The sequence below is a fragment of the Paroedura picta genome, chromosome 5 (genome assembly GCF_049243985.1).
Source record: "Paroedura picta isolate Pp20150507F chromosome 5, Ppicta_v3.0, whole genome shotgun sequence".
In the NCBI taxonomy this organism is placed as follows: Eukaryota; Metazoa; Chordata; class Lepidosauria; order Squamata; family Gekkonidae; genus Paroedura; species Paroedura picta.
The window spans coordinates 38,372,952-38,400,056 of NC_135373.1; the positions used below are offsets into that span (position 1 = coordinate 38,372,952).

Genomic DNA, 27,105 nt, shown 5'->3' on the forward strand with positions numbered 1-27,105 from the left:
GGTAGGGTTCAATGGGCTTACCTTTCCTTATTGGATTGATCCCCCTTGCTACAGTTAATTGGTCTGAATGCCTTGAAATGGAAGGACCATGGCTGTTGAGCATGCATTGATTGATTTGGAGATTTGTAGCTGGTTGTTACAATAGAAGAGTTAAACCATTCAAGTTATTTAAAACCGATTCACCTTAAAAATCCAGAAGCTCTCCGCCTTCTCTCCAGTGGAAGAGAGGGGGAATAAAGTACTGTGATGTTACCTATGTGGTTGCTGAGGTCTGTGTAGGGAGACCAGCTGTGGTTGGTATTCTATGGACCTCACCTATAAGCCTGGCAGAACAGCTCTGTCTTGCAAGTCCTGCGATAATGTTGTAAATCCCACAAGGATCTCACTCAGGAGTGTGTTCCACCAGGCTGACACCAGGGCAGAGAAAGCCCCGGCTCTGGCTGAGTCCGGTTTAGCTTCTCTGGGGCCAGAGATCTTGAGATTATGTTCGAACATAGATTTCTCTGGGGGTCTTAGGGGAGAAGGTATAAGGCACATCAAACACATTTTTAAACATCATGCATTGTACTCGTCGAACATGCAGCACAGGTACAACTAAAACTATAAAGAATACACAGGCCCTTGAGTGTGGCCATGTGGAGGCGCATTGAGAAGTTCACCAAGAGAGATTCAATAAGTGCAATTTCCCCCCTGCTGTAAATATTCTTCAAGGCAATCAACATCTGACCTATCTTGACAGTTTTTACATAAATAAGAATTTTAGAAACAAAACGTCCTTTGGAAAAACAGAACACTGCAAGAAATGAGGACAAGGTCAGGCATGGCTTAAATGGAGCTAGAATCATGGAATAGAATCATAGAGCTGGAAGGGATCTTCAGGGTCATCTAGTCCAACCCCTGCAGAATGAACTCACAACTACCTGCCCACCACAGTGACCCCAATTTCATGCCCAAGTGATCCCCCCCACCAGAATCCAGCCTGGCCTGGAGGGAATTCACCTACAATCCCATAGTGGCGATCAGCAATTCCCTGGGTATGCAAGGAAGGGCCATAAGAGACAAACGCTGACACATCCCTTCCTGCCCACCCACACACAATCTGCCTATGTTTGTAAGTTACATACAGGATAGCAAGAATCTTACCTTGAAATCTTCAAGCTGCTGTTTTATCACTTCCACTTCTGTCCCAACCACCCACTGCAACGCTTCATTCTCTTCTGCAGTGGTCGTCATGTGGTTCAGTTCCTTCAGCTGGTTGTAGAAGTCTTTGACACGAGTCAATGTCATTTCCACCTGCTCCAGGCGAGTTTTGCCCCTTTCAGTCAACTTGCCACATTGCTTACTTAAGGTCTCCAGCTCACGTTTCAGCCCTATTAAATCAGGACTCCCTTCATCCTCCAACATCTGCCTGCATTTCTCTTCAGAAGCCTGGATGTCTACCTTCAACCTCTGAAGTTTGGCCAAGAATTCATGGACATCTTCTGCTTGGGACTGGAGGCTATCTATGTCTCTCCCAATGGGACCCATGCTGTCCAGCTCGTCATCTAGATCAGCCAGCTGAGAGAACATCTCCCGAACATGGTTATTAAACTGACCAATCCCTTCGAGCTTGGTCTCCATCAGTATGCAACATTCATTGACTTTCTCCATGACAACTTTGAATTCTTGCTGGGCCACTTCAGCTTGACCTAACAGATGGGAGGAATCTGATCCATCTGGAGCATCTTCTACCAGGCCTCGAGTGAAGTTCTTCAGATAATCCACTTGGGGTTCCAGGACCTGCAGAACCTCCTGTTGGGCTCTCAATTTCTCCAGGTTCTTACTGCTGCAGGCCTGAGGCCCTAGAGCTTCATAGATTTCTAACTGGTGCTTTGTCCCTTCCAACTTCTTTTCAATGTTTCTAAAGCTTTCTTGGAACTCCTTAAGTCTTTGTGACATTTCTTCAAGGGACTCTGTCTTCGTGTGGAGCTCTTCTGTAATGGCATCCATTTTCTGGTTGATCCTCCCTTTCTCATCCCGGACATCATCTTCATCCATTTCCGATGCGTTGATGAGGATGTCAGCTGCACTGTTGAGCACCTCCAAAAGGGAGCGCCGTTTCTCTACGTCACTCAGCAGAGCCTTTGACCTCAGGACAGTGGCTTCTAGCTGCACTAGATCTAGGGTGACATCCAACTCTGAGATCTTTGCACTGCAATCCTCAACCCATGGGGAAAGGTCCTCGACATGACGCTGGTATTTTTGAGCTTTCTGCAAGCAGTCTTTGAGTTTGGCCTGTCGGTTGGTGATTTGCTTGCTAAGCTCCTCCCAGGTTGCTTTCAAGTTTACTAACTGTCTTTGCAAATTGGCTTTTTCCTCTCCGGGATGAACAGAAAGCAGCAAAGATTCACCCTCTGCCACAATCATTTCATAGGAACCACTGTGTTGGTTGAGGCTCTTCTGGAAGTCTTCTTGTTCCTGGATCTGAGACTGCAACCTCTCCAGTTTGGCTGAGATTGGGCTGCTCTGTGCCTGTTGCCTCAGTTTGTCATCTAGCCAAGCATGGAGCTCATCAAACATATGCTGGAACTGCTGAGAGCTTGCAAGTGCCGTCTGCAAACGGTTCATTCGGTCCCCTGGAAAATGGAGGAAGAAGGGACACACTGTTAAAAATGCATGCCCTGTATAAAGGTTAAACATTCAGTGTTAAAAATGACCACTTGGGTCATCTTCAGAGGCAATCTATGGCTAGACAGGGAGCAACGTGAGAAAGGGCTTTCTCAGTCATGGCATTAGAACTTTGGAAATTTCTTCCCTGGGAAAATTTGTCTGTCTCTCTTGTTGTTTTCTGCTGACAAGGAAGATTCTTTTTTTGGGGGGGTGGGAGGGGTTGGTTTGGCATTACTTCACTAATTATTTTTGGCCCTTCTTCCTGTTTGTATATTTTATGTGTTTAATATTAGGTTTTAAATGTTTAAAATACTTTATATATTAGTATTTTAGATCAGGTCTGAAATGTGTTAACATTTTAAGATTTGGTGAGGTTTTAAGGCAGAGCCCCTGTGCCCTTTTGTCCTCTGAACACACAAATTAATATTCTGATCATTGGAAATAGGCTCCTTCTAGCAAAATGGCAGTCCGCTATAGACAAGACAGTCTAGGAAATCTACGTGGCCAGAACATGGTCCAAATTAGAGAATATATCTATAATGTAGCAGATCTTGCAGAATTCCATCATCTGTTTTTCCTTTAACAAAAAAAAAAATCTTCCCACACCTCACACAACAGGAAACCTGAAAAAATATGCCAGCTGTTTCTCCTTAATTTTCACAATTGGGGAGGTGCAGGAACTTTATTTTTTAAAAGAAAAAAAAAAACTAAACACAACCCGAGATAGCAAAAGGTGATAATTTCATTCCACTCATTACATCCAAACCAGATTTCAAAGTTGCCTCTGCATGCAAATCCCATGCTGAGAATGGTCTGTAAGGAGAGCCCCCCCTCCCCACACACACACATACAAAAGGGCCAGCAAGCCCTCTGTGGGCCTGAGATTGCAGGCTGCTTCTCTCATTATTTTATAGGTGTATGCTTAAAACCCAGAGGGGCATTGTAGAAAAGCAGCGTAACACTGGATGACAAATCAAAGTTTTCCTTGTAAAGGCCTGGAGGAAAAGACCAGGCCTAACAAGGTTTGGAGTCCTCGTCACTCACAAGGTCTTCTCAGCTATGGTTTGCTGGGGGATTCCGGTTCTCAGGCCCTGAATTTTGGGTACTAATCACCCTACATCTGGGAACCACTCCCTTCCATACCTGCCAAGTCCTCCAAGCCTTTGAGAGGGAGGGCCACCGTCTCCAAGCGCTTCTTCAGTTCCTCCCGCAGGTACTCTTCTCCAATGAGAACAGACAACTCCTCGCATAGCGCCTGAGCTTCGGTGATCTCCTTTTCCAGCTGCCCCAGATCAGACCGGATCTCACTCATTTCTTCCAGCTGCTGCTTCACAGCCTCTGGCTGCGTGCTAATGGCAGACTGGGCACTCAAGCGCTGCCCAGCCGCCTTCACCTTTTCAGACAAGCCCTGAAGCAGTTCTTGGTACTGGGTGCTCTTGACAATGGCCTGGTTGATTTGGCTGGAACGGGAGTTGAGCCGTTCCATGAGCTCAGTCCACTTCTGGTTGATGGCCTGGAGATCCTCCCGTGTCCGGTCAGTGGACGGAGACACCTCACCAGGGCTGGCGAGGATCCCTTGAGCGGCCTCGTTGAGCTGATTGTACTGGGGCTTGCGAGCTTCGAATTCCTTCAGCATGAACTGCAAGAGAGATGAACACCAAGAGTTGGCTTAGTCTTTATAGCAAGGGCTGCCAAGAAGACCAAGCTGATTACCAGAATGGATCCACAGCACAATCTGCAGCAGAAACAGCCCTGGAACCACCACCATCTTTTGAAGCTCAACTCTCCCTACTTTTGGGCAAAGAACTCCATTCACTGCAAAAGATTCTGAGGCACATTCTAGGGTGCACTTCTGGTTCATCATACATTCTGGGTCCCTGTGTTAAAGAAGGGCCCCTGTTGGATCCGATCAGTAGTCTATCTAGTCCAGCCTCCCATCTCATACAGAGACCAAGAGCAGGGTGCAAAAGCCAAGGAATTCCCCTCATACCACCCTCAAGGCTGGTTTACCCATGGACCACATGCTATGGGTCCCATGCTTCCAGGGGCCTCCCTCTTCTCCTCTTTGCTCTCTTCAAGGACACCTGGAGTGACACCTCTTTTCACTATATGGGGTCCCTCCACCCCCCAGTCTGGCTGCTCCTGCTGCAATTTTACTCTGTTACGGTCCTGAGAATCCTTAAACTGATTATGGTGCCATGGGGCCTGCAAACCCTTAAACCACTCCTGACCACCCTCCCAGCACTGGTTGTCTTACAGGATTGGACAGCATGACATTGAGCATATCCCCCCCACCTCCAGTTACGTGATATAGAGGAAATGGATAGGATTGCTGCCTTTCAAGGTTTCTTGGGCACCATGAATGGTTTCCCCAGTGAGAAATACCTTGGAAACTGGTGAACTAAGCAGTGAGTGGCACAAAAGATATTGTTGCCAGCTCAGTGGTACAGTGTCCCCGTGGTTTAGGGACCCACTCTTCTGGCACTCTGGGGTGTCAAGATATGCAGATATTCAGTGGGCCAGTACATTAAGCCAGTTTGGTGTAGTGGTTAGGAGTGCGGACTTCTAATCTGGCATGCCGGGTTCGATTCTGCGCTCCCCCACATGCAACCAGCTGGGTGACCTTGGGCTCGCCACAGCACTGATAAAACTGTTCTGACCGGGCAGTGATATCCGGGCTCTCTCAGCCTCACCTACCCCACAGGGTGTCTGTTGTGGGGAGAGGAATGGGAAGGCGACTGTAAGCCGCTTTGAGCCTCCTTCGGGTAGGGAAAAGCGGCATATAAGAACCAACTCTTCTTCTTCTTCTTCTTCTTCTTCTTCTTCTTCTTCTTCTTCTTCTTCTTCTAATGTACTGGTTGGCCAGTACATTAAGCCAACCAAGGCATGAGCCAGCTAGGAGGATTTCAGCTAGAAGGCAACGAACAGAAGGCACAAATCGCCTGCCGCCTCCGAGAAAGCTGAACGGATTCTTTTTCTAACAGGACTTTCACTGCTCAAAAATAAATAAGTAACGGCGATGATGATGGCATTCATCAAACATTTCCCTCGTCTGCCTTATTTGTCCTGCTGCTGTTCATGAACATATAAACAAACTGCAGCGTGACAGTCAATTGTGTTAGCCAAGAGACTTTTTCCCCCTTTCCCTTCCTCTGCATCTCTGACTGGTTACGGGCTGCTTAGCAATATGATTCATAACCCCACGGGGAGGGGGAGAAGTACAAAAGGCAGGCAGGTGGGGCTAGTAAAATGCAGTGAACATCTTTAAACAAGCTTTGCCTCCCCATCGAGGCTGGTGGTCTGGAGAAGGGGAAGAGGCATCTTGAGATCAGAGTGATGGAAAGTTTATTGGTCCAGGTGGGATCATTTTGGTCTCTGGGGTCGCCTAGCCATTACTGAGAGGGAAATTGCTATGCTTTTCACCAGCCTGCAGCAGAAGGTGCTCTTCTCCCTGCTCTGGCAATGTGGCAGCTCCTGTTTCAAGACCCCCATTTCTTCACCCCCTCTTAGTTCATCACAGCTTTGGATTTTGGGGCCAATTGGCATGATGCCAGTTAACATGGAGGGGCTGAAGGTGGAATTGGGTAGTCCTGGGTTGGCAGCCAGATCTGCTCAGCAGCTGGTGCTCCGCCCCCCACCCCATAACACAATCAACATTTATCTCCCAAAGGAGGAAGAAACAAAGCATGTCTCCACAGCTTACCTGAACCTGCTGTTTCTGAGCACTCAGCATGTTGGGATCAATGGACAGTGGCCCCAACACACTCATCATGAGCTCCTTCTCCATCAGCCAGGGCCGCAACTGGCCTTCGGCGACCTGGAAACTAGCCAGCTCACTGGCTGACTTCTCCAGCTTCTCCTGCCGCTTCGCTGTCACTTGGTTGACGTGGGCCCACCGGGAATCTGAATGCCAGAAACACAGTGGTTGGGAATGTCACCAGTAGGACCTTTCAGTTGGACTCAGCAGCTAAGGGTAAGCAAAGGTCTCTGGATCTTGAACTTGAACAACTCGTCTCATCTGTCCCCCACTGAACTTGGGAGAACGTAAGCGTCTAGCACAGGCTTTCTCAAACAGGATTTCGTGAAATCATGGGGTTTCTTGATGGGCCTGGAAGGGTTTCCTGAATGGGTGGGAGTTAATTCTTTTAAAATATATATTTGAAAATTGTTATACTTCTATTGGGTGATATGACCATATATGGCTATGTCGACGCACCTCCCCTCTCCCAAAATGGCCAATGATGGGCCTGGGGGTGGGTGAGAAGGGGAGGGGCCCTGAGTGGGCATATACACAGCTATGCTTCCCAACCACATCTTTAAACAGCCCGTGACGCCACGGGCGCCACGGACTAAATAATTCGTTAAGCCCCCTAGAGGTGGGCTTTGTCCGTGATGAGGAAGGGTCCGGGTTGGACCCTTCCTCACGACAGACAATCGGAGGGACCAATCGGCAGGCGCGAAGCGCCTGCCGATTGGTTCCATCGATTCCCAGCCTGAGCAACTGTGAGCCGCGCGCAGCGCGGCTCGCAGTTGCTCCCGGACTGACGCTGCGAGAGGCGCGAAGCGCCTCTCGCAGCGTCAGACCGCCGCCCGAGGGAACCCCCAGCAGTCGCGCGAAGCGCGGCTGCTGGGGCTTCCCTCCCTGCCGGTCTGACGCTGCGAGGGGCGCTTTGCGCCTCTCACAGCGTCAGACCGCTGCTGGGGGTTCCCTCCCTGCTGGACTCACGCGCCTTCTCCCCTTTCAAAACCCCTTTTTATAAAGGGGCTTTGAAACTAGTTCTGCATAATTGTGCTACTTCTGAAGTTTTTTGAAGCCTCAAGAATGTTTCAGTGGTAAAAAAGTTGAGAAAGGCTGGTCTAGTATGTATGCTTAATATAGCATTCACTCTTTCACATTCAAATAGTGAAATTCTCCAGCAGAATTAGGGGTGACCATTTCCAAATAGTCAGTGGATGCCAAAGCTGCAGGATTAAAGATAGTAATCATTTGCACAGTTTTGTTGAGGTTTGATAAAGCTGAATCCAGGTAGAATGTGAAACAGGCGTTTACAATAGCCAACACCCCATCGCTACATTTATCGCCGTGACCTTGCTCACTGCCTTGCTCACTACATTTATCGCCGTGACCTTGCTCACTGCATGGCTTGAAATTTTTGTTCCTATTGCAACTGTGCTGCCTGCAAGGTATGGAATGTTGTGAATTTTTGGTTGCTGTGCGATGACTGTAATTGAAAACATCTTCCGAATCTACAAACACTTGTAGAACTCATTGCTGTATTAATATGACTGTTTCAAATGAGTAGCCGTGTTGGTCTGAAGTAGCAAAATAAAATCAGAGTCCAGTAGCACCTTTAAAGGTTCTACTGAACTATGATTTTATTGTCATACGACTGTGTTCTCATTTGTCTTTATTACACTATTTAGCTCTGCTTGTTTGGTTTTTTCCTGTTGCTCAGAAAAGAGCCTGAACCTGCTGCTCTGTCCCATGACTGGCAGTCCGTGACCTGCTTGGCTACAATGAAAGTTGCAATGAAGGTCTGGCATTGCCTATCCACACTCCCTAGAATCTTCACCACAGGGATCCCCAACAGGGTGCCCATAGGTGCTGTGACCCCTGTCAACCCCTTTCCCGAAGTTTACCAAGTGTTTTTAGGAAGTGGGTGGGGCTTCTGACCAGCCACTGGAGACTGGTCATGCAGATTAGCAGAGATTCTTAAGCAGAGATTCTTCCCAGAAATGTCAAAGAGTTGCTATTAAAGTTATGCATATCCACATTCCCTGACATTTTGGGATTGGTTTCACCTAGTGTGGCAACCATCTGTGATTGCAGCCACCACACTGTGTCAGAATTCCAATGCCCACCTGCTCAAAAAGGGTGGATGGCTCTGCTCTAGAAGCTACACAGGTGTATCCATGATAAGAGCATAAGATGGTTTATATAGTCATTCCCAAGCCACGGAATCTTCTGTTCTGTGAAGGTGGAACACCCTCACTGACGTTTCAGACCCTCCCTAAAACTACAGTTCAAACCAAATCAATGTAAGTCTGCAGTAAAGGTATAATTAGTGGAAAGGAATGCAAGAATGCATGTTCACACAATGTTCCCTTTCCTTTTTAACCAAGAGATGCTGGGGACTGAACTGGAGACCTTCTGCATGTAAAACCACACGCCTCTGTGGGCAGAGACCTCTTTGAAATGTAGCTTGCAGGGCTGTTCTTGGAAAGTTGCCATGTAGTTCCAATTACTGGCCCAGCTCCTGTGCAAATAGGCAGTGCCTCCTCTGAATAAACAGAGATGGAACCAATTTTACACAGAAGCCAGTTTTAAAAAACGGGGAGACTTTCGCATACCAAGTAGTTCGGTTTAGTTATTCTATTACAAATATGAATCCCTGCTTAATAAATATTCAAATTGCTAAATGTTAAACTGGGGGTGGCAGTGGGGGAGGAAGAGTCATGTTTTCACACGAAAGAGCAGGGCACAGATTTGGCTGAAATGTGGTATAACAGGAAACATCTTTGGCATTTACAACTACTAAGAAGCCTTCATAAACTCAGGCGATCCGGACAAACCCTTTGGACCAGTCGGAATCATTCTCGAAAGAAAGGCAAGCAAGGACTGGCAAAAGCTATTCAAAGGAGAGATGGGAGTCGGACCACACGAGGGAAACACTGTCTTCAAAAGGACACCAGAGAGCAGGAAAATGATGGCTAAAAACAGAGGATGGGAACTTTCCACTAACTATCTGGGATCCAGGACACACATCTGCTGGCAATTGCTGAAAATCTAGTGCAGATCCCCTTCTTCTCCCCACCCCCACTGTCTCTCTCTCTCACACACATACACACCAATGCTGAGCCCCCACCCAAAGGAGTAGAGGCCACATGGTGGAAAGATCTGCGAAACTCTGCAGGAAAAAATAAGCAGCACAATCTTCCCTCCTCCCAGAATTCTCCTCTGCAGCCTAGTGGAATCACATGAATCTATACCCTAACATTACAGAAGGCAACACCCATGCACTGGTTATACCCTATTCTCACACCCTAATTAAGAATCCTTCCCACTCCCTGATTTCATTGAGACTCTTCTCTGCCTGATGCACATGGTTCAAGTCGGCCTGCTGTGACTTCCTAGAAGCAGAATGTGTGAGGAAGCTGGCTGTAACCGTTTCCTTGGTTTCTTCCACGCTATGCCAGGAAGAGAAATAACTTGTTCCTTTACAGAGAAGACAGGTGCCATCACATCAGACCCACCACACCCCAGCAATTTCTGAGTTCCTTTGAGACTGGCTTTTCCCCCAAGTTAAAACACACAATGGCAGGATTTGCAATGCATGAGGGAAGTGTCCCAGGACCATTGTCTGTCTCTCGTTGCCTCCTTCCCTCCACTTGTTTTAAAACTTGCCCACAATGACTTTACTCTGCGTTCCTGAAAGGATCCCTAGTACTTGTTTTCTTAGTGGTGGTACAGGAGGTTTTCATGGGTGTTACAGTAACTAAATTCTGCTCCAGAAAATAATCCAGATGCTCTCTGCAATTGCCCCTTCATATTTTGTGACTCCCCTTTTTCTTGCTTCCCTGGGCCACTGCATTTGTCCAGCGTTAACAAATTACTTCCTGCTACTCCACGGTGGGAGTGCCAATCCTGAATGGAATCTTTTGTCAGTTCCTTCTCCCATACGGCCAATAAGAAAACAAGTGCTAGGGACCCTTTCAGGAACACCGTATAAGCGAGCAAGAAATAACTGTGGGCAAGTTTTAAAACAAGTGGAGGGAAGGAGGCAACAAGAGATAGACAGTGGTCCTGGGAAGGCACCAGCAATGTGCAAACGCTATTTCAGTTCTACTTGCAGCTGCACAGAAATTGCCAGAAAATCTATAACTGTTCAACACAACAAGACTGCTAGTACTGAATAACCACGACATTTCCTGTCTGCTTGGGCAGTTTGGGGTGTGGTGAGGAGGGCACAGAAGCACTGTCCTGGTGCTTTGTGCGTTTTTCTGGCACTAGACTAAAAATGCACTCACCTACCGCTCAAGAGATTGAACTTCTAAAACCCCAGGTGTTGGGGCAGAAACTTGACTTGTACTGCTGACTTGTACTGACATTAGTACAATGATCTCCCCTACCAGGGACAGAGGAGAATAAGTGAATGAGTAAGGCAAGAAAGCATGCTTGTGCTGTTTTGGCACCTTCCATTCATTCCCACAGGGCTTGCACGGGACAAATGCACTGGTGGGCTGTGCCTCAGTGGACCTTTTCCCCTTCCTAGTCCTGCTTCCCTTATCCTACAGTTTGTTCAGCACACAAAAGTCCTGGCTGCTCCATTTGCTGAACTTCACAGTTAAATGAAACTCTGCTTTGCTGCTGACTTTAAACTAGGGCTAAATCTCGATTTGGCCTAGGTGAGATTTTGGGGCCCAGCGATCATGGGGCAACATACTTAAGTCTTCCAGTGTGCTCTTCCAGGTCCTGGCTTCTGGGGATTCTGGATATTTCTCCAAGAGTCTGGAAAGAGATTCTTTTGCCTTGTGAACTTTCTCAGAATTCTGCTCCAGCTCAACCAGAAATGCCTAGGGTGAAAGGGTGGGGAACAAGAGACAAGAATATTAGGCATACAGTTGCAGATTTTATTCTGTTTTATAATTGGTTTCTAACAACAAAGGAAAAGACAGGCCTGCCTCCATAGCAGCAGGAAATCACCAGGTGGGGGCAGAGGCAGCAGATGTGAACCTACGTCTTTGGGACTGGAACTTTTCACCAGAGGAAGAATTCTATGTAGTCACAGAATGTAAACAACTCAGAGTTCACATCTGGAGGGCAATGGGAATGCCAGGAGCTGCTTGCGTGTGAGTCCTCCCAACGCTCACTTGAGGGTGATGCCCTCAAGACTTGCCATAAGAGGAAGAGAGCATTCAGAGCTCTCCTTGAACTCAGCACCCAAGAGCCTGGGTCACCCCTCCAGTTCATAGCATAGAGGCCGGGATGGCCATTCTCACAGCCCTTTGCTGGGCCACAACATCTGGGAACACTTGTGAGAATGACTCCCTGCCAGAAAAAGTAGAGTTGTCGGTGAGAGACACAGGCAATATCCGTCTCTTCCCCCCAGAGATATTTCCAGTTCCTGGCCAAAGGAATTTGGGTAGTGGAGCTATAGACGATGAAGCTACACAAATAAGAGCAGAACAAAGAACTGCTGCCCAGCTAGTCATGCCCTTTTCAGCTGGACTTGGGGCTGGGCTTCCCTGCCGCTGTCCCTTCCAAGCTAGGGTTGCCAACCTCTAGGTGGGGGCTGGAGATTTTCTGGAATTGCTACTGATCTTCAGGCAACAGATCAATTCCCATGGAGAAAATGGGCTGCTTTGGAGGCTGGACTCTGTGGTATCACATCCCTCCCCAAACTCCATCCTCCTCAGGCTCTGCCCCCAAATCTCCAGTAACTTCCCAACCTGGATTTGACATCCTCCAAGCAGAGGCTGCTCTGCTCCATTACCAGAGTTGGAGAGGGGGACGTCTTCTTGCCACCAAGGCTGACTCAACAGGTCCTCCCAAAAGAGCATGTGCATTTCCCACCTTGGGGTGTGGGAGGGAATTTATCAGCTCCATTGCCTCAAAAAGATTCTTCTGCCATGCACCCACTCCTAGTGTGGGCTCCCCTTAGCGTGGGTTTGCTCTAGGTCAAGACTTTCCCTGCAGTTGATTCAATGCTGATTCAGGTACTTTTTGGACCTATCCAAGATGCATTGCCCATTCCTGAACTTTAAACTGGCTGAATTGCAATTCGACCACTTTAAAGGAAGGGTCGGAAGTGAAGAGAATGCACCAAACAGCTGATTAGTCATGATCAGCTGCTTGGTGAGCCCTTTAAATGCCTCCTACCCACCCCACTTTCTCAAGTAGCAGAAATGCAGGGGGGAGAAGCATGTGCACGTGAAAAACATGGTACTTTTTGAAGGAAGATTCCAGTGATTCCGATTCTGTCCAAATTAACTCTGTCCAAATCTACAAAGGTCTGAATCTTTTTTTCCTGTGCACATGCCTAGACCCTGCTTCTACTGATCTTTGCTTCTTCCCTTAGCATCTGATTGCTCAAGGCCCTGCCTGTAGGCCCATCAGCTGAAAACTGTTGCACCCCAAAACCAGGGCAGAGAATGGTTATGAAAGCACATTTGCACACCACTGCCGGCCAGATCCATCCCATGTACACTATGCCATGGGCCAAAGCTGTTCATGTGGTATTCTTCCCAAGAAGCCCCTTCTTCTCATGATTCACGGAGGAGGGATACGCAGGTACAAATAAACAGCCACGTACTTTGTTACGATCCGCCTGAGATTTCACAGTCTCCGACTTGGTGGGTGAGGAGGGCGCTTCGAGTGCTGACAAGGCCTGCTCCTTGGACTCCAGCCACTTCAACACAGAACCCGCCTCCTCCTGGGCGCCTTTCATCTTTGCCAACATGGCACACAGCTCCTCCCGACGCTCCTGTAGAGCAGCACCAAGTCCTTCGTACTGCTGGTTCACATCTGACACATCACACTGGATTTCGGTCAAATCTAAGCCAAAAGAGAAAGCAAATGTGTGTTGGGGGGTGGTATTAAGTCACACGCCCTGACATTGGTGCAGGGGTGAAAGTCTATTGACATATTCACATGAAGACAAAACATGGCCTTAGAAACTCCTACTGGGTCTTTTGGCAGACGTTCCTCATTCCCACACAATTCTCGTTCTCTCTCTGACCCTATTAGACAAATTCCCTCTAAGGAGGCTACAGAATGCTGGCCAGGCTATTTTAGAGGACAGGCACATGAAAGTTGCTCATGCCAAGTGGAAGCAGAGCTGTTGGTTTATTTTATGGCTCTATTTACTGATTCATTTTAAAGGTTATCATCTGTCTATCGTTAATGTCAACAAGGATTCTAGTTAATTTTTACTTCTTCTTCGGATTTTTAAATTTGGGGTTAAATAACTTGTTAAGCTATTTTTATGTTCCGACAATCACATTTACTACTACACCCACTATTTTTATGACTCTTTCTCTCTCACACACACACATATCAGGCTTGGCTCTCTCACCTTTGCAGGTGTGATATCCATTCACACTGCCTACAGAACTTCCTGCAGTGGGCACCACAGAACCTGAATGAGACAGACACAGAGACACACAGAACGACAGAGACAAACATGTTAGCAATACAGACATTAAAAAACCACAGACACACAGCATCCTTGGCAGCAAGGCCACTGCCCACGAGGGCAGAGAGGCCAAGTTGGACCATCTACAAAAAATAAACTGTTCCCTGAAAAGATCCTCTGCCTCAGGACAGGGGGCTGGCCTGAATTACCTTCCGCTGCTGAAGGAAATTATGGGCTCCTATGTTTTTAAAAAGTATCATTTTTAAAAAGTATCCCATAATTTTAAAAAGTATCAAAATTATGGGCTTCTGTTTTTAAAAAAGTATCGTTTTTAAAAGTATCATTTTAATGTCTAAATGTATTAACTCTTGTTTTATGCAAAGTAAGCTGTCCTGAGCCCTCAGGGAAGGGCGGCATATAAATTAAGACTAAAAATAAATAAAGTTGCCTTCATCATGCAGAGATGCGTGAAAACACCTTTGTGCCATGCTGCTTTCACATCACCAAAAAGAAAACCAAGCTGACGATGGATAAAAAGAGTGCTTCTTTATTTGTAAGCAGCCAAAATGCTCCCCGGGGGAACAAACTCGTTTTCAACCACAATCTTCATTAGTGGCCTTTTATTTGTAATCCAAAACAAAACAAAAAATTGTAGTATAATATGCGGACCACATTGTAGGTTTACACCACAGGATCCCCCACTCTGTTAAAAAATCTAGGAACCATAGTTGCTCAAGTGGATATTTTGAGGTGTTTCAACTTATTACACACACACAAAAGTTTTGGATTACAGAGTTAAAGAGCCACTGATGAAGATTGTAGTTGAAAAATGAGTTTCTTCCTCCAGGGCTCGTTTTGGCTGCACACAAATAAAGAAGCACTCGTTTTATCCATCGTCAGCTTGTTTTTCTCCTTGGCTTCTCAACTGACAGGTCTCTCGTTTCCTGTGCTTTGACATCCCCAGAAGAATGTACGGCACCTGGAGGATACTATTAATTCTTCTAGATCCGAGAGATGGTTTCCTATCACAGTACCTTCCGCTTCCAGGAACTGGGGCAGTGGAGAGAAATCCTGCACCCCAGATAGGAAAAGCACCCTAGGAGTTTTGCCACCCATCGCAACAGCAGAACAGAGGCCATTCAATGAGTTCTCTGAACGATCAAGGCCCTGTGAGCACAGGTGAGCTGCCATTTTGGCAACAAGGCCTTGCAGCCCTCCCTGGAACAACCCTTATTGGTGGTGACTTCCTCATCTCAGCTGTTAGTCTGAGGCCCAATTTATGTTACCTAGGCAACACAGTAGATATTAGAGAACTACCTCCACCGAGCCAGGACCCATCTTGCAAGAGGCAGTGACCTTGTGTCCGGCCAGCTATGCAGACGCAGCTTTCCCACAGCTACTACGTTGCTAAGGTAATGCCTAAATCAGGTCCGAATCCAGATGGGATTGACGGGCATGATTGTAAGGACAAACCACATCCAGGAAACAAAGCTAGCACCGCACAAGACGACACGACATTTCACGACAGGCCCGGTTTTGGTCTCCTAAGCTCCACTGCCAAGTCAAGGTATAAACAAGGGCTACGTGAGCCCAGTGCAGTGAGCAGAGAGCTGCTGGTTTCCAAGCAGCCCCAGAAACACCACCTTTCCTTGCTAGTCGCTGCTCAGTGGGTTGCATGAGGGTCACATGATTTTTCGTAACATGATATTTTGCTCCTAGTCTCTACAGGTGGATGAAGAATGAAGTGACATCCAAAGCAGGTGCAGCAGCCTCTTTTAGCAGGACTTCAGAAACGTTTCCCTTATTTTCCTCCCTACTTAAATGAGTTTTTCACGCACACACAAAGAGAAACATGGGCACAGCAGCCTGAATAACCCAGCTATGCAGGGTTGGGCATAGTTAGTACTCAGATGGGTGACCACCAAGGAAGTCCATGGTTGCTAGGCAGAGGGAGGCCACGGCTATGAGATTATTATTATTCATGGAAGTACCGTTCACTAAAATGCTCATTAAGGGTTTTGTCTGAACAGGAACCTCAGCCTTAAGATGCCATGCCAAGCCCCATGGAAGCTTTTCGTGTTTCAGAACAGCCTCGTCCAATCCCGGAAGCATTCCTGTTTATTTTCTTCTTGTACTACAGTCTGAAAACCATCCAATGTGTCTCTCTTCCCCCCTTCCTTCCCACGTGGTACTCTGCATGCTTCTCTCTCTGCAGTCCGGAGAGGGAACACAGCAGCTGCTGCGATGCCACCGTCCCCCGAAGAGGTTTGAGGAAAGGAAGTGAAAGCTAAAACGTCTTCCCACTGAAATTCCAAAGATGCTTTTAAATTGACGGCAAGAAGGACCACAATGGCGGCCCCAGCTGGGATGTTCTAGGGCTGGTTCTTCAGCTGCGGCAAAGGCATACCTCCAGAGCGGTCTCTGTGCCCTAACTGCAAAGGGGTAACTGCAACAGGCCCAGAAAGGACAAGCAGTCACTTTGTGGTACCTTGAAGACTAACAAGGTTTTCATGGGCCAGAGTTACAGGAACAAATTTGAAAGCCCCTGGGAGGCACAAGCTGGTGGCAGAGGGGAAGGTGAATTGATCCAGTCTTGAAATAAATTGGTTTTTAACTTCCTAATGCTACTGAGCTGAAATTCAGTTTAGAATAATATAGAATCTTAGAAAACAACAAGCGTTTCAGGGTCCGAGCTTTGACTCTCAGAAGTTCACACCCTGAAAATCTTGTTGTCTCTAAGGTGCTACTGGACTTGATTCTAGCTGAGCTACAACTTGGAGGCTAAGCGGTACTGGCCACAATCAGTACTTGGCTGGGAGACCACCAAGAAAGACCAGGGATTGCTCTGTGGAAGCAGACAACGGCAAATCTCCTATACTCATCTCTTGCCTCGAAAATTCCATGCATGGTTGTCTGAAGCCAGTTGTGATTTAACAACACTTTATTATTATATATATTGGATGCCTCTGAAATTTAGGGAGGTGTTTCACATTCTGTTGGAAAAGCCATTGACAGTAGCTGGACAAGGAAGCAAACCCCTGCCAGCTCCAGGCAGCAAGAAAATGGATTTCACAGACAGGAAGCTGCCATCGAGAGCCCAGAGCTCCAATTCCTTGTGACCACTCTGCCTGGAAGCAGCTATCCAGGCTCTCAAGGTGAACAGGAAGTTCCCTGAAATTCTCCTATCTGGACCTGGGACCATCTACCACCAAACAAGGTATCTGCTCCAGGAGTCCTTTAAATCGTCACAAAAGACAAACAGGAAACCAAAATTGGACATCTGCCTCCCTATTCCACCTCACCAGTTTCTGCCCTTGGTTGTCTGTCTCCCACCCTCCCCAATCCCAAATCCATGCTGCTGTGCTTATGCAAGTTCTATGTCATTAACCACTGAAAGCAGGATAACTCATAAAGGCACGAAGGAATAGCTCTACCTGCAGTTTGAAGACGTTTCAAAGGAGTAGGTCTCACCTGTTTTGGACTGTGTATCTGGAGCTGTGATCTCAACTATCAAGCTCTCCAAGGCTGTCCCTCTGCAGTTGACGTCCCTAACGAGAGCTCCCTTCTCTGTCCATTCGTCCAAGAGGAACTAACAACAGAATACAGCCAGATGTCAGAAACGGAGGCAAACCTAAAGACCTGGGTACAGGCAAGGCTATAATGTGTATTTTCTCTGTTCCTCTGCAGAAGCGTGCACAGAGTTGGCTGGGCACAGATTTCAAAACGCAGAGAACCTCGGCTTTCATTTAAATATGGATACAAGTTTCTAGCCCTTAAGGATATGAACTAGGCCGGAATGAATGGCCAGAGCCTCACAAAAACCCTGAAGCCCACAGCAATGGAAGGCGCACGTGAACCCACAGGATTTATAACGTTTGGGGTGGGATGGGGTGGCGAATGATTGCAGTGCACATCTTTCCCTCCTCCTCTCAAGGGATCCCAGAAGGAGGATATATGCTGCAAATTAAGCACATTGATAGAAATATATTTATGCAGGTCTCAGAATTCATCCTTCCCTGGGGCAGATTTCTGATTTGTTTGTTTTCAGTGGAAGCAGACTGGAAGACACAACAGCCTTAGCTATAGGATGCCTGTAGAGAGCAAATGTGTCCCCCAAAGACCACCTTTGCAGGAAGCCAGACACCCATCTCTGCCAAGAGGCTCCAGATCTTGCTGGAGACTGGTCGCAGTGAACTTCAGCCCCCAGTCAACCCACTCTGGACCATCCTCCCAGCTTGTGGTGGAAACTGTGCTGCCTGACAAGGCATTCCCCACATCCACCCACACAGGGTCCCCGACCTTGTGTTCAACCCACCTCCACCTGCTGCTGCCGCTTCTCCAACTCGTGGGTGCCCAGGGAGGTTTCGGTGGCTGGGATATTTCTTTCTGTTTCTTTCAGCCACTTCCGGATGGATCCAACCAGCTTCCGGAACTCATCCAGCTGTTCCTGGCAGGACGATGCACCTTTCTCTCTGAGGTGGGGATAGAAAGGAGGTCGGGAAGGAGTCAACACATCAACTGGTGACTGCTTACTTTCAGAGGGGAGTCACATTGGTTTGCAGTGGAAGAATTAGATTGAGGCCCGGTAGCACCTTCTTCTCCCAAGCAGATGTGGACTTGAAAGCCAAAATGGCCCTGGAGCAAGTCAGGCTGAGCAGCCCTTCCAGTGCTAAGAAGAGGGACCCGGGCTTGGCTTTGTATTCTCCTGGCTGCCTCCAGCCCTCCAGAGCAGTGGCCTGGCAGGAACTCTTCCTGTCAGTTAAATTGCCAGTTCATCCCTGGCTCTGAGCCCTGTTTATCTTTGCTTGGTGCCCCCCCCCCCCGCCAATTGTCTTGGTGTACCAAAGGCAGAAACGAGATACTCCTCCAAGAGCACATCTCCAGGAATCTACCTTCCTTCTATCTCCATGTTCCATTAAAGAAAGTTTGAACTGCCCTGTTCGTTTCAGTGGCTCTTAACAGCTGAATCAAAGCTGTTGTGAGAAGGAAAAAGCAGACAGGGGCGGGCAAGGATGGTTTCTTCTGTTGACCCAGTTTTCATAGAACTCTGCTGGCACACGTACTCCTAGGGGAGGAGTCCTTTGTCATTATAAAGTTTGCACCAGCATTTCCCAGCCAGGGTTATGCATAACCCCTGGGTTGCGTGGGTTGGGAGGATTTAATTTTTATATCTATATCATTAAAAGATTTTTTAAAGGACTTGGGGTGGCTTTTACTTTAACTGGGCAGGTCAACCCTTGCCCTCCACAAATGGCCCATGGTGGTCCTGGAGGGGGTGGGAAGGGAAGGGGTCCTGGCCATGCAAACCCTTGCCAGCTGAGGCTGACCTGCAAGTGGCAGCTGGAGTCTGGTGCGGTGAGTCCTCTTGGAGTTGGCTGGGGAGGATGTTTCATTTTTTTTTACTTTGAGTGGTTGAAGGGAGAGGGGGCCTACCCTGACCTCAGGCTCTGCCCAGGGGAGCAGCGTTGGAATCATTGGGTGCGGTGTGGTGTCTAGCACCCACCTGCCACTGCAGCCCAACATTTCATTCCCTTTAAATGCCTCAGAGCTGAAAAATTTAGCTTTCCCTAATGGTGCAGAGTGGTAAGGCAGCAGACATGCAGTCTGAAGCTCTGCCCATGAGGTTGGGATTTCGATCCCAGCAGCCGGCTCAAGGTTGACTCAGCCTTCCATCTTTCCGAGGTCGGTAAAATGAGTACCCAGCTTGCTGGGGGGTAAACGGTAATGACTGGGGAAGGCACTGGCAAACCAGCCCGTATTGAGTCTGCCATGAAAACGCTGGAGGGCGTCACCCCAAGGGTCAGACATGACCCGGTGCTTGCACAGGGGATACCTTTACCTTTACCTTTAATCAAGCTGAACCTGAATCCCAGTACCAAAACAAGGCTTTAGAAGATTCAGGGTAAGTCGAATCGGGCTTGGGTCAATTTAACTGAATCCAAAATTAACCCCAAATTCTTTGTCTGGAGCTCTTCTAAACACACCACCTTTGTCAGCCCCACTTGGAGTTCACAGGGCTGCCTGGGGCTGTATCATACCTCTCCTTTGCCGCTTTCTGAAGTTGCAGGAAGTCTTTCCGCAAACCGCGTATCTTCTCCTGGTGCTGGGGAGAGGTTGCTCCTGCAAACCCACAAGAGTTCAGCTCTGCAGACACTTGTTCCAGTGTCTCCAGGTTTTCTTGTTGCTGCATCATCTCAGAATTCAGTTCCTAGAAAAAGAAAATAAAACAAGCAGGGAGGAAACTTCAGTCTTTGCATGATTCGGTGTGCATCTCTGGGGACATAGCCGCATTCTCCACAGGGAGAGGGCCACGAAGCCACACAGCCTATGCCAGCCACGTGGGCAGGTAGTAGAAGGTGGCTGGTGCCTAACAATCCATTCTACACAGATGGATTCTGGGACTGGAACATCTGAAGCAGCACCTCTTGTCCCACAATGCCTCATGGCCCAGGATGCAGGATCAGACCATTTATTTGCCTTCCTACACAACAGCTCGATTCTGTGTGCATCAAAAGGCTGCTCTCTTGTTTAGACCTAGCTGTGGGCAGTCTTTTTCGAGGGATGGGGGTTATTGTCCCTTTTGAATCTGAGTCTGTAAGCTGTCTTGAGCAATGGGGACAAGAGGGATGCAAATATTTTATTAGATAAATAAACAAGGCATTCTCATTGTAGTCTGCTCCGTGTGGGGAGGGGCACCAAAATGCTTGGGGCACTGAAGTCCCAGCCTTGAGATCTCACTTCTGGCTCCAGAAGCCTCCAGCAGCCAGGAAGGCCTGAAAGATGCTGAGATTCTGAAGAAGCAGAATCCAGCCATAAAAGCGATCCTGTAGAATTGTGGTTTGCATACAAGGCTCATCTAGACCTATTGTCTAGACCAGGAGTAGTGAAACTGCAGCCTGCCAGATGTCCACGGACTACAATTCTGAGGAGCCCCTGCCAGCGAATGCTGGCAGGGGCTCCTCAGAATTGTAGTCCATGGACATCTGGAGGGCCACAGTTTGACTACCCCTGATCTAGACAATAGGACAGCCCCAAGACTGCCATAGGGACACAGTGCCATTTTATTTATTTATAATTAAATTTCTATTTTAGAGCCTTTTAAAAAAACACTGAGGTGGGCAGATGCTGATGGGGACTGCGGCAGGGGGAATTAAATTCCCTCCTCTGCCCTGCGGTCCTGCTGTGATTTTAAAAGTAAAAAACAACAACCACCAGGTTCCAAAAGGGTTCCGGATCCCTGTGGCGGACTGGGGATGTCGTGATGTCTAGTTTGGCCCAGAGACCTTCCACACCTGTTGGCCAGTGTGTGTGGCAGTCAAGCGGCCAAGCGCTGCCCTCTACAGGAGACGAGGGGGAAAGCAGACGAGGCTCAGCTCCCAGCTCCTTTGTAGCAGGGTTGGTGCAAGGATCTACTTGTAATTATTAAAAAGCGATACACTCAATCAAAAGACATCTAGCCCAGTTGCCAGGACTTTGCATGGTTGACAGTAATCAGGTACTTCTGTTCACTCTTTTTATTAAGATTCTAATGGATTATTCGTGGGTCTGAGTTTTAGTATGGTTTTTTTTTGTCTGTTGGTGAGCTTATGTCACCCAGAAATTCAGGAAACAAGGCTTGTGCATGCCTATTGAAAGAAATACTGGCTGCACCCTTTGGCTGACAATGACCTTCTTGAAGTTTCCCTGCAAAACCCATTCCTCGCTTTGTTAATAGAGTGCCTGGAGATGCCACAACCTGAACGGGAGGCCTCTGATGTGCATGCCACCACTGTCTGAGAATCTTCACGGTCAAGTGGCTTCCCTACCTGGATCTGTTGGGAGAAGTGAGCAATGTCATGATCTGGCTGGTTCCCTGAAGCCAGCAGGCGACTCCTACTCTCCATGAACTGCTGCAGCTTCTCTGAGAGCTGCTCATACTGCTCCACCTTGGGGAGAAGGTCCTTCAGTGCCTCCTCCTTCTCCTTCTGCCGACTCCGCAGGCTGTTGAAGCGTCCAGTCACCTCCGCCAGCTTGGCCTGCAGGGCTGCAGCCGTGCTGCTGTCTGACGTGGCTGCGAACTGAGCCACCATCTCCTGCGTGGCTTCCAGGCTGCTCCTTTGCCTGGCAATGTCCTGTTTCAGCTTCTGTGAATAAAAGGGACAGAGACATCCATATAGACTGGAACTTGAAGCAAAGCTTGTCAGCTCAGACCAGATTCATAAGGCTCTTGCTCAGTGTTTAAGCACAAAAATGGACATAAGAAAAACCCTGCTGGATCAGACTGGTGGTCCATCTAATCCAGAATCCTTTCTTGCACACTGGGCAACCAGTTGCCAAATCAGCCTTGGCCAAATTGCTGCATCATGATTCAAGCACATTTCAGGCAGTTTAAAGGGGCCAATTCAGGCAGTTTAAAGGGACCAATTCCGGTAATTTAAAGGGACCAAAATTTCCCTTTTCTGTCTATTCTGTGGTTTGGGGGAATGAGGCCTGAGGTAAAGGCACCAGATTTGCAGCATAGCTGCAGGAGTCTCTCCTCAAAACACCCTCAAGTTTCAAAAAGAATTGGAACCCCTGTAGAACTGGATCCCCAGATCTAGGCTTTCTCAACCAGGGTTTTGTGAAATCTTGGGGTTTCTTGACAGCTCTGGAAGAGTTTCCTCAATGGGTGTGAGTTAATTAATTCTTTGTATATTTTTTAAATGTGTTAGACATTTATTAGGTGATATGACCATATATGGTCATGTCAGCCCACTCATGTCACCCAAAATGGCCAATGATGGACCTGAAGGGGGTGGGAAGGGGATGGGCTCCAGGTGGGCATGTAAACAGCTATGATTCTCAACCATATTCTGCACAACTGAAGCACTTCTGAGATTTTTCAAAGCCTGAAGAATGCTTCAGGGGTTTCTCAATGGTAAAAAGGTTGAGAAAGGCTGCCCTAATCAATTCTTTTTGAAACATTTGAGGAGAGGTACCTGCAGCTATACTGCAAATTTGGTGCCCCTACCTCAACCAGAACTATTACAAACAAGTTCTGGAGAACAAAGTCCTTGCTTGAGATCCCAGATGCCTAGAGTATTATCTGTGGTTATACAGTACTGACTCACACAGCAGTCAGCACATGCACAGGGGGACTCTTTTTATTATTGATCCGCATGGCTAGGAGACTCAGATTTAAATCAAGGTACTTGGTTCAAATCTCGCCTCTGCCACAAGTTCACTGGATGGCTTTGGATAAGCTTTCCATCTGCATTTGGTGGAGGGGGGGATAATAATGCTGAAATATTCTACAGCGCAGCTGGAATGATTACTGTAACACAATAACCTTTGAACATTCAAAAGTGCATAATAAATGCAATCGAAAAGCAGTTGCCAGGATTCAACCCCTTTTTAACATGGAATCTGGAGTGCATGAAAAATCTTGAAAGTGCTATTCCGGAATTTCTCCTAAACATCCCAGGTGCACAAAACCAAAATGGCTCACCATGTTTGTGGCAAGGGACTCCTGGATGGAGGAGGAGGAGAAAGATGCCACATCACTCCTTTGGAGGTTCTTCTCAATCTCTGCCATGGATTGCAGAAGGGTCTCCAGTCCCTCCTGGACACTCTGCGACTGAGCAATGGACTTCTGCAACAGGTCCGAGCGATCGGCCATCCGGCAGGAGAGACTCTGGAAACGGCTCGTGATGGAATCTGAGGAAGCCAAGCAAGATCCCATGACTCTTGAACTAGGGAGGGGTGAGGAGCAAAAAACCATCCTGCTAACCAAGCAGACCATGTGCTACATTGGGTCCAGCCAGGAAAAGCAATTCAGCACTACAAGAGTCATGTCTAGGTGGCTGAGGAGTGCCATACCAGGGGATCACGGAGGACAATTTAGTGCCTGGCAGAAAGTCCAGAAGACATGATTTATTTATTTTATATTTCTTTTCAATTTTTTAGACCGCCACTTCCAGAAACATCAGCTCGTGGTGGTTTACATGAATCTATTTATTTGGATTTTTATACCTTTATACCTTTCAAATCCTATAAAACAATAAAATCCCAATAAAACCCAATATGGCGGTAAAAACACAACAGCAGGATGAGACCACTAGACCGTACCCTCCGTCGGCCCCCACATCTAACAGTTGCAAATCCCCCAGGGTGCAGCTCCACATATGTCCCTCTGACATAATGCAAGGCACAATCCCTTGGAATGTTCCCCAACAGCACAAGCCAGACTGATCTTTGATCCCCAGCCACATCTTCTATCATTACCGGTAGTTTCTTGAATGACTTGGTGGTCAGGCATGGGGGCTTCATTGATCTCCAAGAGAGAACGTGTGGCCTTCTCCAGCTGCTTCATGGGTACCTGATGCTCTGCAAGGTCTTCCTGGAGGCTCTGTTGCAATAATGACAAGTAAGAGCAAGCCAGGAACAGCTATTTACCAAAGAGTTGCTGGTTAATTGCGAAAAACCAGCAAGGGGGGTATGCCAAACATGTCTGCAGCCCTGATCACTCCCAGTCCCAAGTGAACATGCACCTGCTGTGCTTATTAGCTGTTGAAGATAATGTATTCTGCACTTATCTCAACGTTTCCCAACCAGGGTTATGCGTAACCCCAGGGTTATTCGAGAACACAAGAGGCGTTATGCGGATTGGGGGGATTTTTTTTAAAATATGTATTTTAAGAAGATTTTTTAAAGGACCTGGGGTGGTTTTCACCTTATTTAGGCAGATCAATCCGCTCTCACCCCAAATGTCCAATGATGGTTCTGGAGGAGATGGGAAGGAGAGGAGCCCCAGCCATGTAAACTTTTGCCAGCCGGGGTTCCTCTATTGTGGTCACCCTATTGTGGTCAACCAGTGGTGGCTGAACTCTTGGGGTTGTTGTTGGTGGTTGTTTCAGGTTGTTTTTACTCTGTGTGGGTGAGTGGGGTGGAGGGAGAAAGAGGGGGTGACATATCACTTCCGGGGGGCAGGGCAGTGTGGCCAACTGACATCACTTGAGGGTTACCTCAAAGCCTTCAAACATTTTCAGGGGTTACTCCACAGTCAGAAGACTAAAAAAGGCTGACCTTTCTGATGGCATTCATCTTGACTGAGAGATCATTGTGCCATCACCAAACCTCAATGTTTAATGAAGTTTTCAAGGCAGAGGGTCCAAGCCCCACACTTAAGGCCGAAGCAAAAAGAAATACTGGGAATTCTGTGCATGGATACTTCCCAAGTGTTGTTTTTTTCTTCTTCTTTTAAGTAACTGGCACATGACTCCAATCTGGGTCAGAAACACTAGAACCGTTTATGCACTGGAGGTTTCATGCCGGGCTGCAGGCAGGTTACCCCACCTCTTCCTGCACCCACATGGGGGAGCATTTGGCCCAGTGCACTTCATCCACCCTCCATTTGTGCTCCTGCATGAGAGCTGGGGCAGTGAAGTTCCCAGTGCGTAAACGGTCTAAGTGGGGGAAATATAGGGAGTTAAGCGTCACCCCCACACCAGTCTCTCTATTTGAAAAGACAGCAAGGAATTGCTCTTTGCTCAAATGTGGCAAACATAAAGCTCCTAGGCAGTAAGACAGAACCCAGCAGGGTTATCTTTAACATACTCCAAGCTGGTGAAAAGGCAAAGATGCAGTGCTTGGAGTTCGCTTTCTTTCTTTTGTCTACTGAGCAAAAACACCTGGTTGGATCCTTACTTTGGCACTGGCCAGCTGCTTCTGCAAAACAGCTGGATCGGAGGAAATGGGCTCTGACAGGAGGTTCGAAACAGCCTCTTCGCTCACTCGCAGCCATGTCCGGAGAGATTCTGAGACATCCTGAAATTGCTTAGAGCGATCCAGCAGCATGTTCAGATGGGAACCCAGAGTGGTGCACTGCAAGAAGGGAGGAAGGAGGCAAAGGCGTAAAGGTGCTATGGTTATTTTTCAGGTCAAGATACCGGCTCGACAGCAAAGTTAATGTTTTGCATCTACAACATCAATTTCCAGCTCTTTTAAGATTCCAAATATCTAATCTTCTTTTGTAAATGTTACATGAGTCAGTGAACCACTAGTATTCTATTTTTAATAATAATAAAAATAATATTTTAACCCCCCCTCCCCCATAGGCTCAGGGCAACAACATATATAAAGACAACAAGAAAATAATGACAATTGATATCTTAAAACATATTACATTCAAATTAGCTCAAAACTGACTCTAATTTCCCAGCAGGGGTACGGTAGATGCCAAATATGGTGAGAGATGGATTGATTGTTTTGTGCAGTGAGGCCAGAATTTCAGTATTAGCTGGCCTCAATTGTAAAACAGCTCGGTTTAACAGGCCCTGTAAAACTATCCCAAACCTTCATGGCGCTGATCTCTCCAGGGAGAATATTCCACCAAGCCGGGGCCAGGGCCAAAAAGGATCTCACTGATAGAGCTCTTGACAGTGGCCAAAGTTCTTAATTGGACTCTGTCACAAGCAGGAAGTTGCACTGACTCACAAGGAGTCTCCTGACCCAGGCAGAGAACCTCCGTCTTAGCTTGATTCAGCTTCAGCCGACTCTGCTTGAGCCAATCCACCACAGCCTTCAGACAACTGGCCAATGAATCTGGGGGTGTAGACGGATGGCTGTCCATCAACAGATACAGCTGGGTGTCATCTATATATTGATAACAATCCAGCCTGAAACTCCAGACCAACTGGGCGAGGAGGTACATATAGACGTTAAATAACACTGGAGAGAGAACAGATCCCTGTGGGACCCTGAATAGCAGGGCATACCACTGGGAGCTTCTCTCTCCATGCGACACCCTCTTTCCCCGATCCTAGAGAAAGGCCTGTAGCCATTTAAGGGCTGTATCTCTTATCTCCATGTTGGCTAGGCATTGGGCAAGCTCCATGATTGACAGTGGTCAAATATTGCTGTTAGATCTAATAAAAGCAGCAGCGCTGACCTGCCTAGATCTAACTATCTTTGGAGGTCATCCATGAGGGCAACCAGAGCTGTCTCCACCCTGCAGCCAGGTTGGAAGCCAGACTGGAATGGATCAAGAGCCAGTGTTTCATCTAGGAAGCTCTGAATTCAGCTGCTGGCTCAACCACCTTACCCAAGAATGGTAGATGCAAAACTGGGTGGTAACTAGCTTTTTCAAAAGTGGCCTATCCATAGCCTCTTTTAATCTCCCCGGGAAAGTATCTGATGTTAGGGACAAATTGATAATTTCCAGGAGAGGGACCTGGATCTCCTCACCGCCAGCTTTCACCAGTCATGATGGACATGAATTAAGGGGTCATGTGGAAGCAGGCTTCTGTGTGTGAAGTGCCCCAGAACCATCAATCTGGGGAACTACAAGACCAACCCAGCCACT

At 47.6% G+C, this 27,105-nt stretch overlaps 1 protein-coding gene across 24 annotated transcripts in view; it reads right to left on the reverse strand.

The window, feature by feature from the left end:
• MACF1 (microtubule actin crosslinking factor 1) overlaps nt 1-27,105 on the reverse strand; it is a 350,067-nt gene that overhangs the window by 107,392 nt on the left and 215,570 nt on the right. For 22 of the 24 annotated variants that reach the window (XM_077337347.1, XM_077337345.1, XM_077337340.1 and 19 more), the window contains 13 exons: nt 25,449-25,625; nt 24,027-24,150; nt 23,251-23,459; nt 21,590-21,907; nt 19,823-19,992; nt 18,100-18,256; nt 17,256-17,373; nt 13,725-13,787; nt 12,963-13,204; nt 11,094-11,223; nt 6,353-6,552; nt 3,793-4,288; nt 1,144-2,615 (listed from right to left, as the gene is read on the reverse strand). In XM_077337347.1, the coding sequence (XP_077193462.1) occupies nt 1,144-2,615; nt 3,793-4,288; nt 6,353-6,552; nt 11,094-11,223; nt 12,963-13,204; nt 13,725-13,787; nt 17,256-17,373; nt 18,100-18,256; nt 19,823-19,992; nt 21,590-21,907; nt 23,251-23,459; nt 24,027-24,150; nt 25,449-25,625 (3,876 nt within the window). The remainder of the gene's footprint in view (nt 1-1,143; nt 2,616-3,792; nt 4,289-6,352; nt 6,553-11,093; nt 11,224-12,962; nt 13,205-13,724; nt 13,788-17,255; nt 17,374-18,099; nt 18,257-19,822; nt 19,993-21,589; nt 21,908-23,250; nt 23,460-24,026; nt 24,151-25,448; nt 25,626-27,105) is intronic. The other 2 variants (XM_077337346.1, XM_077337326.1) reach the window with 1 other exon arrangement.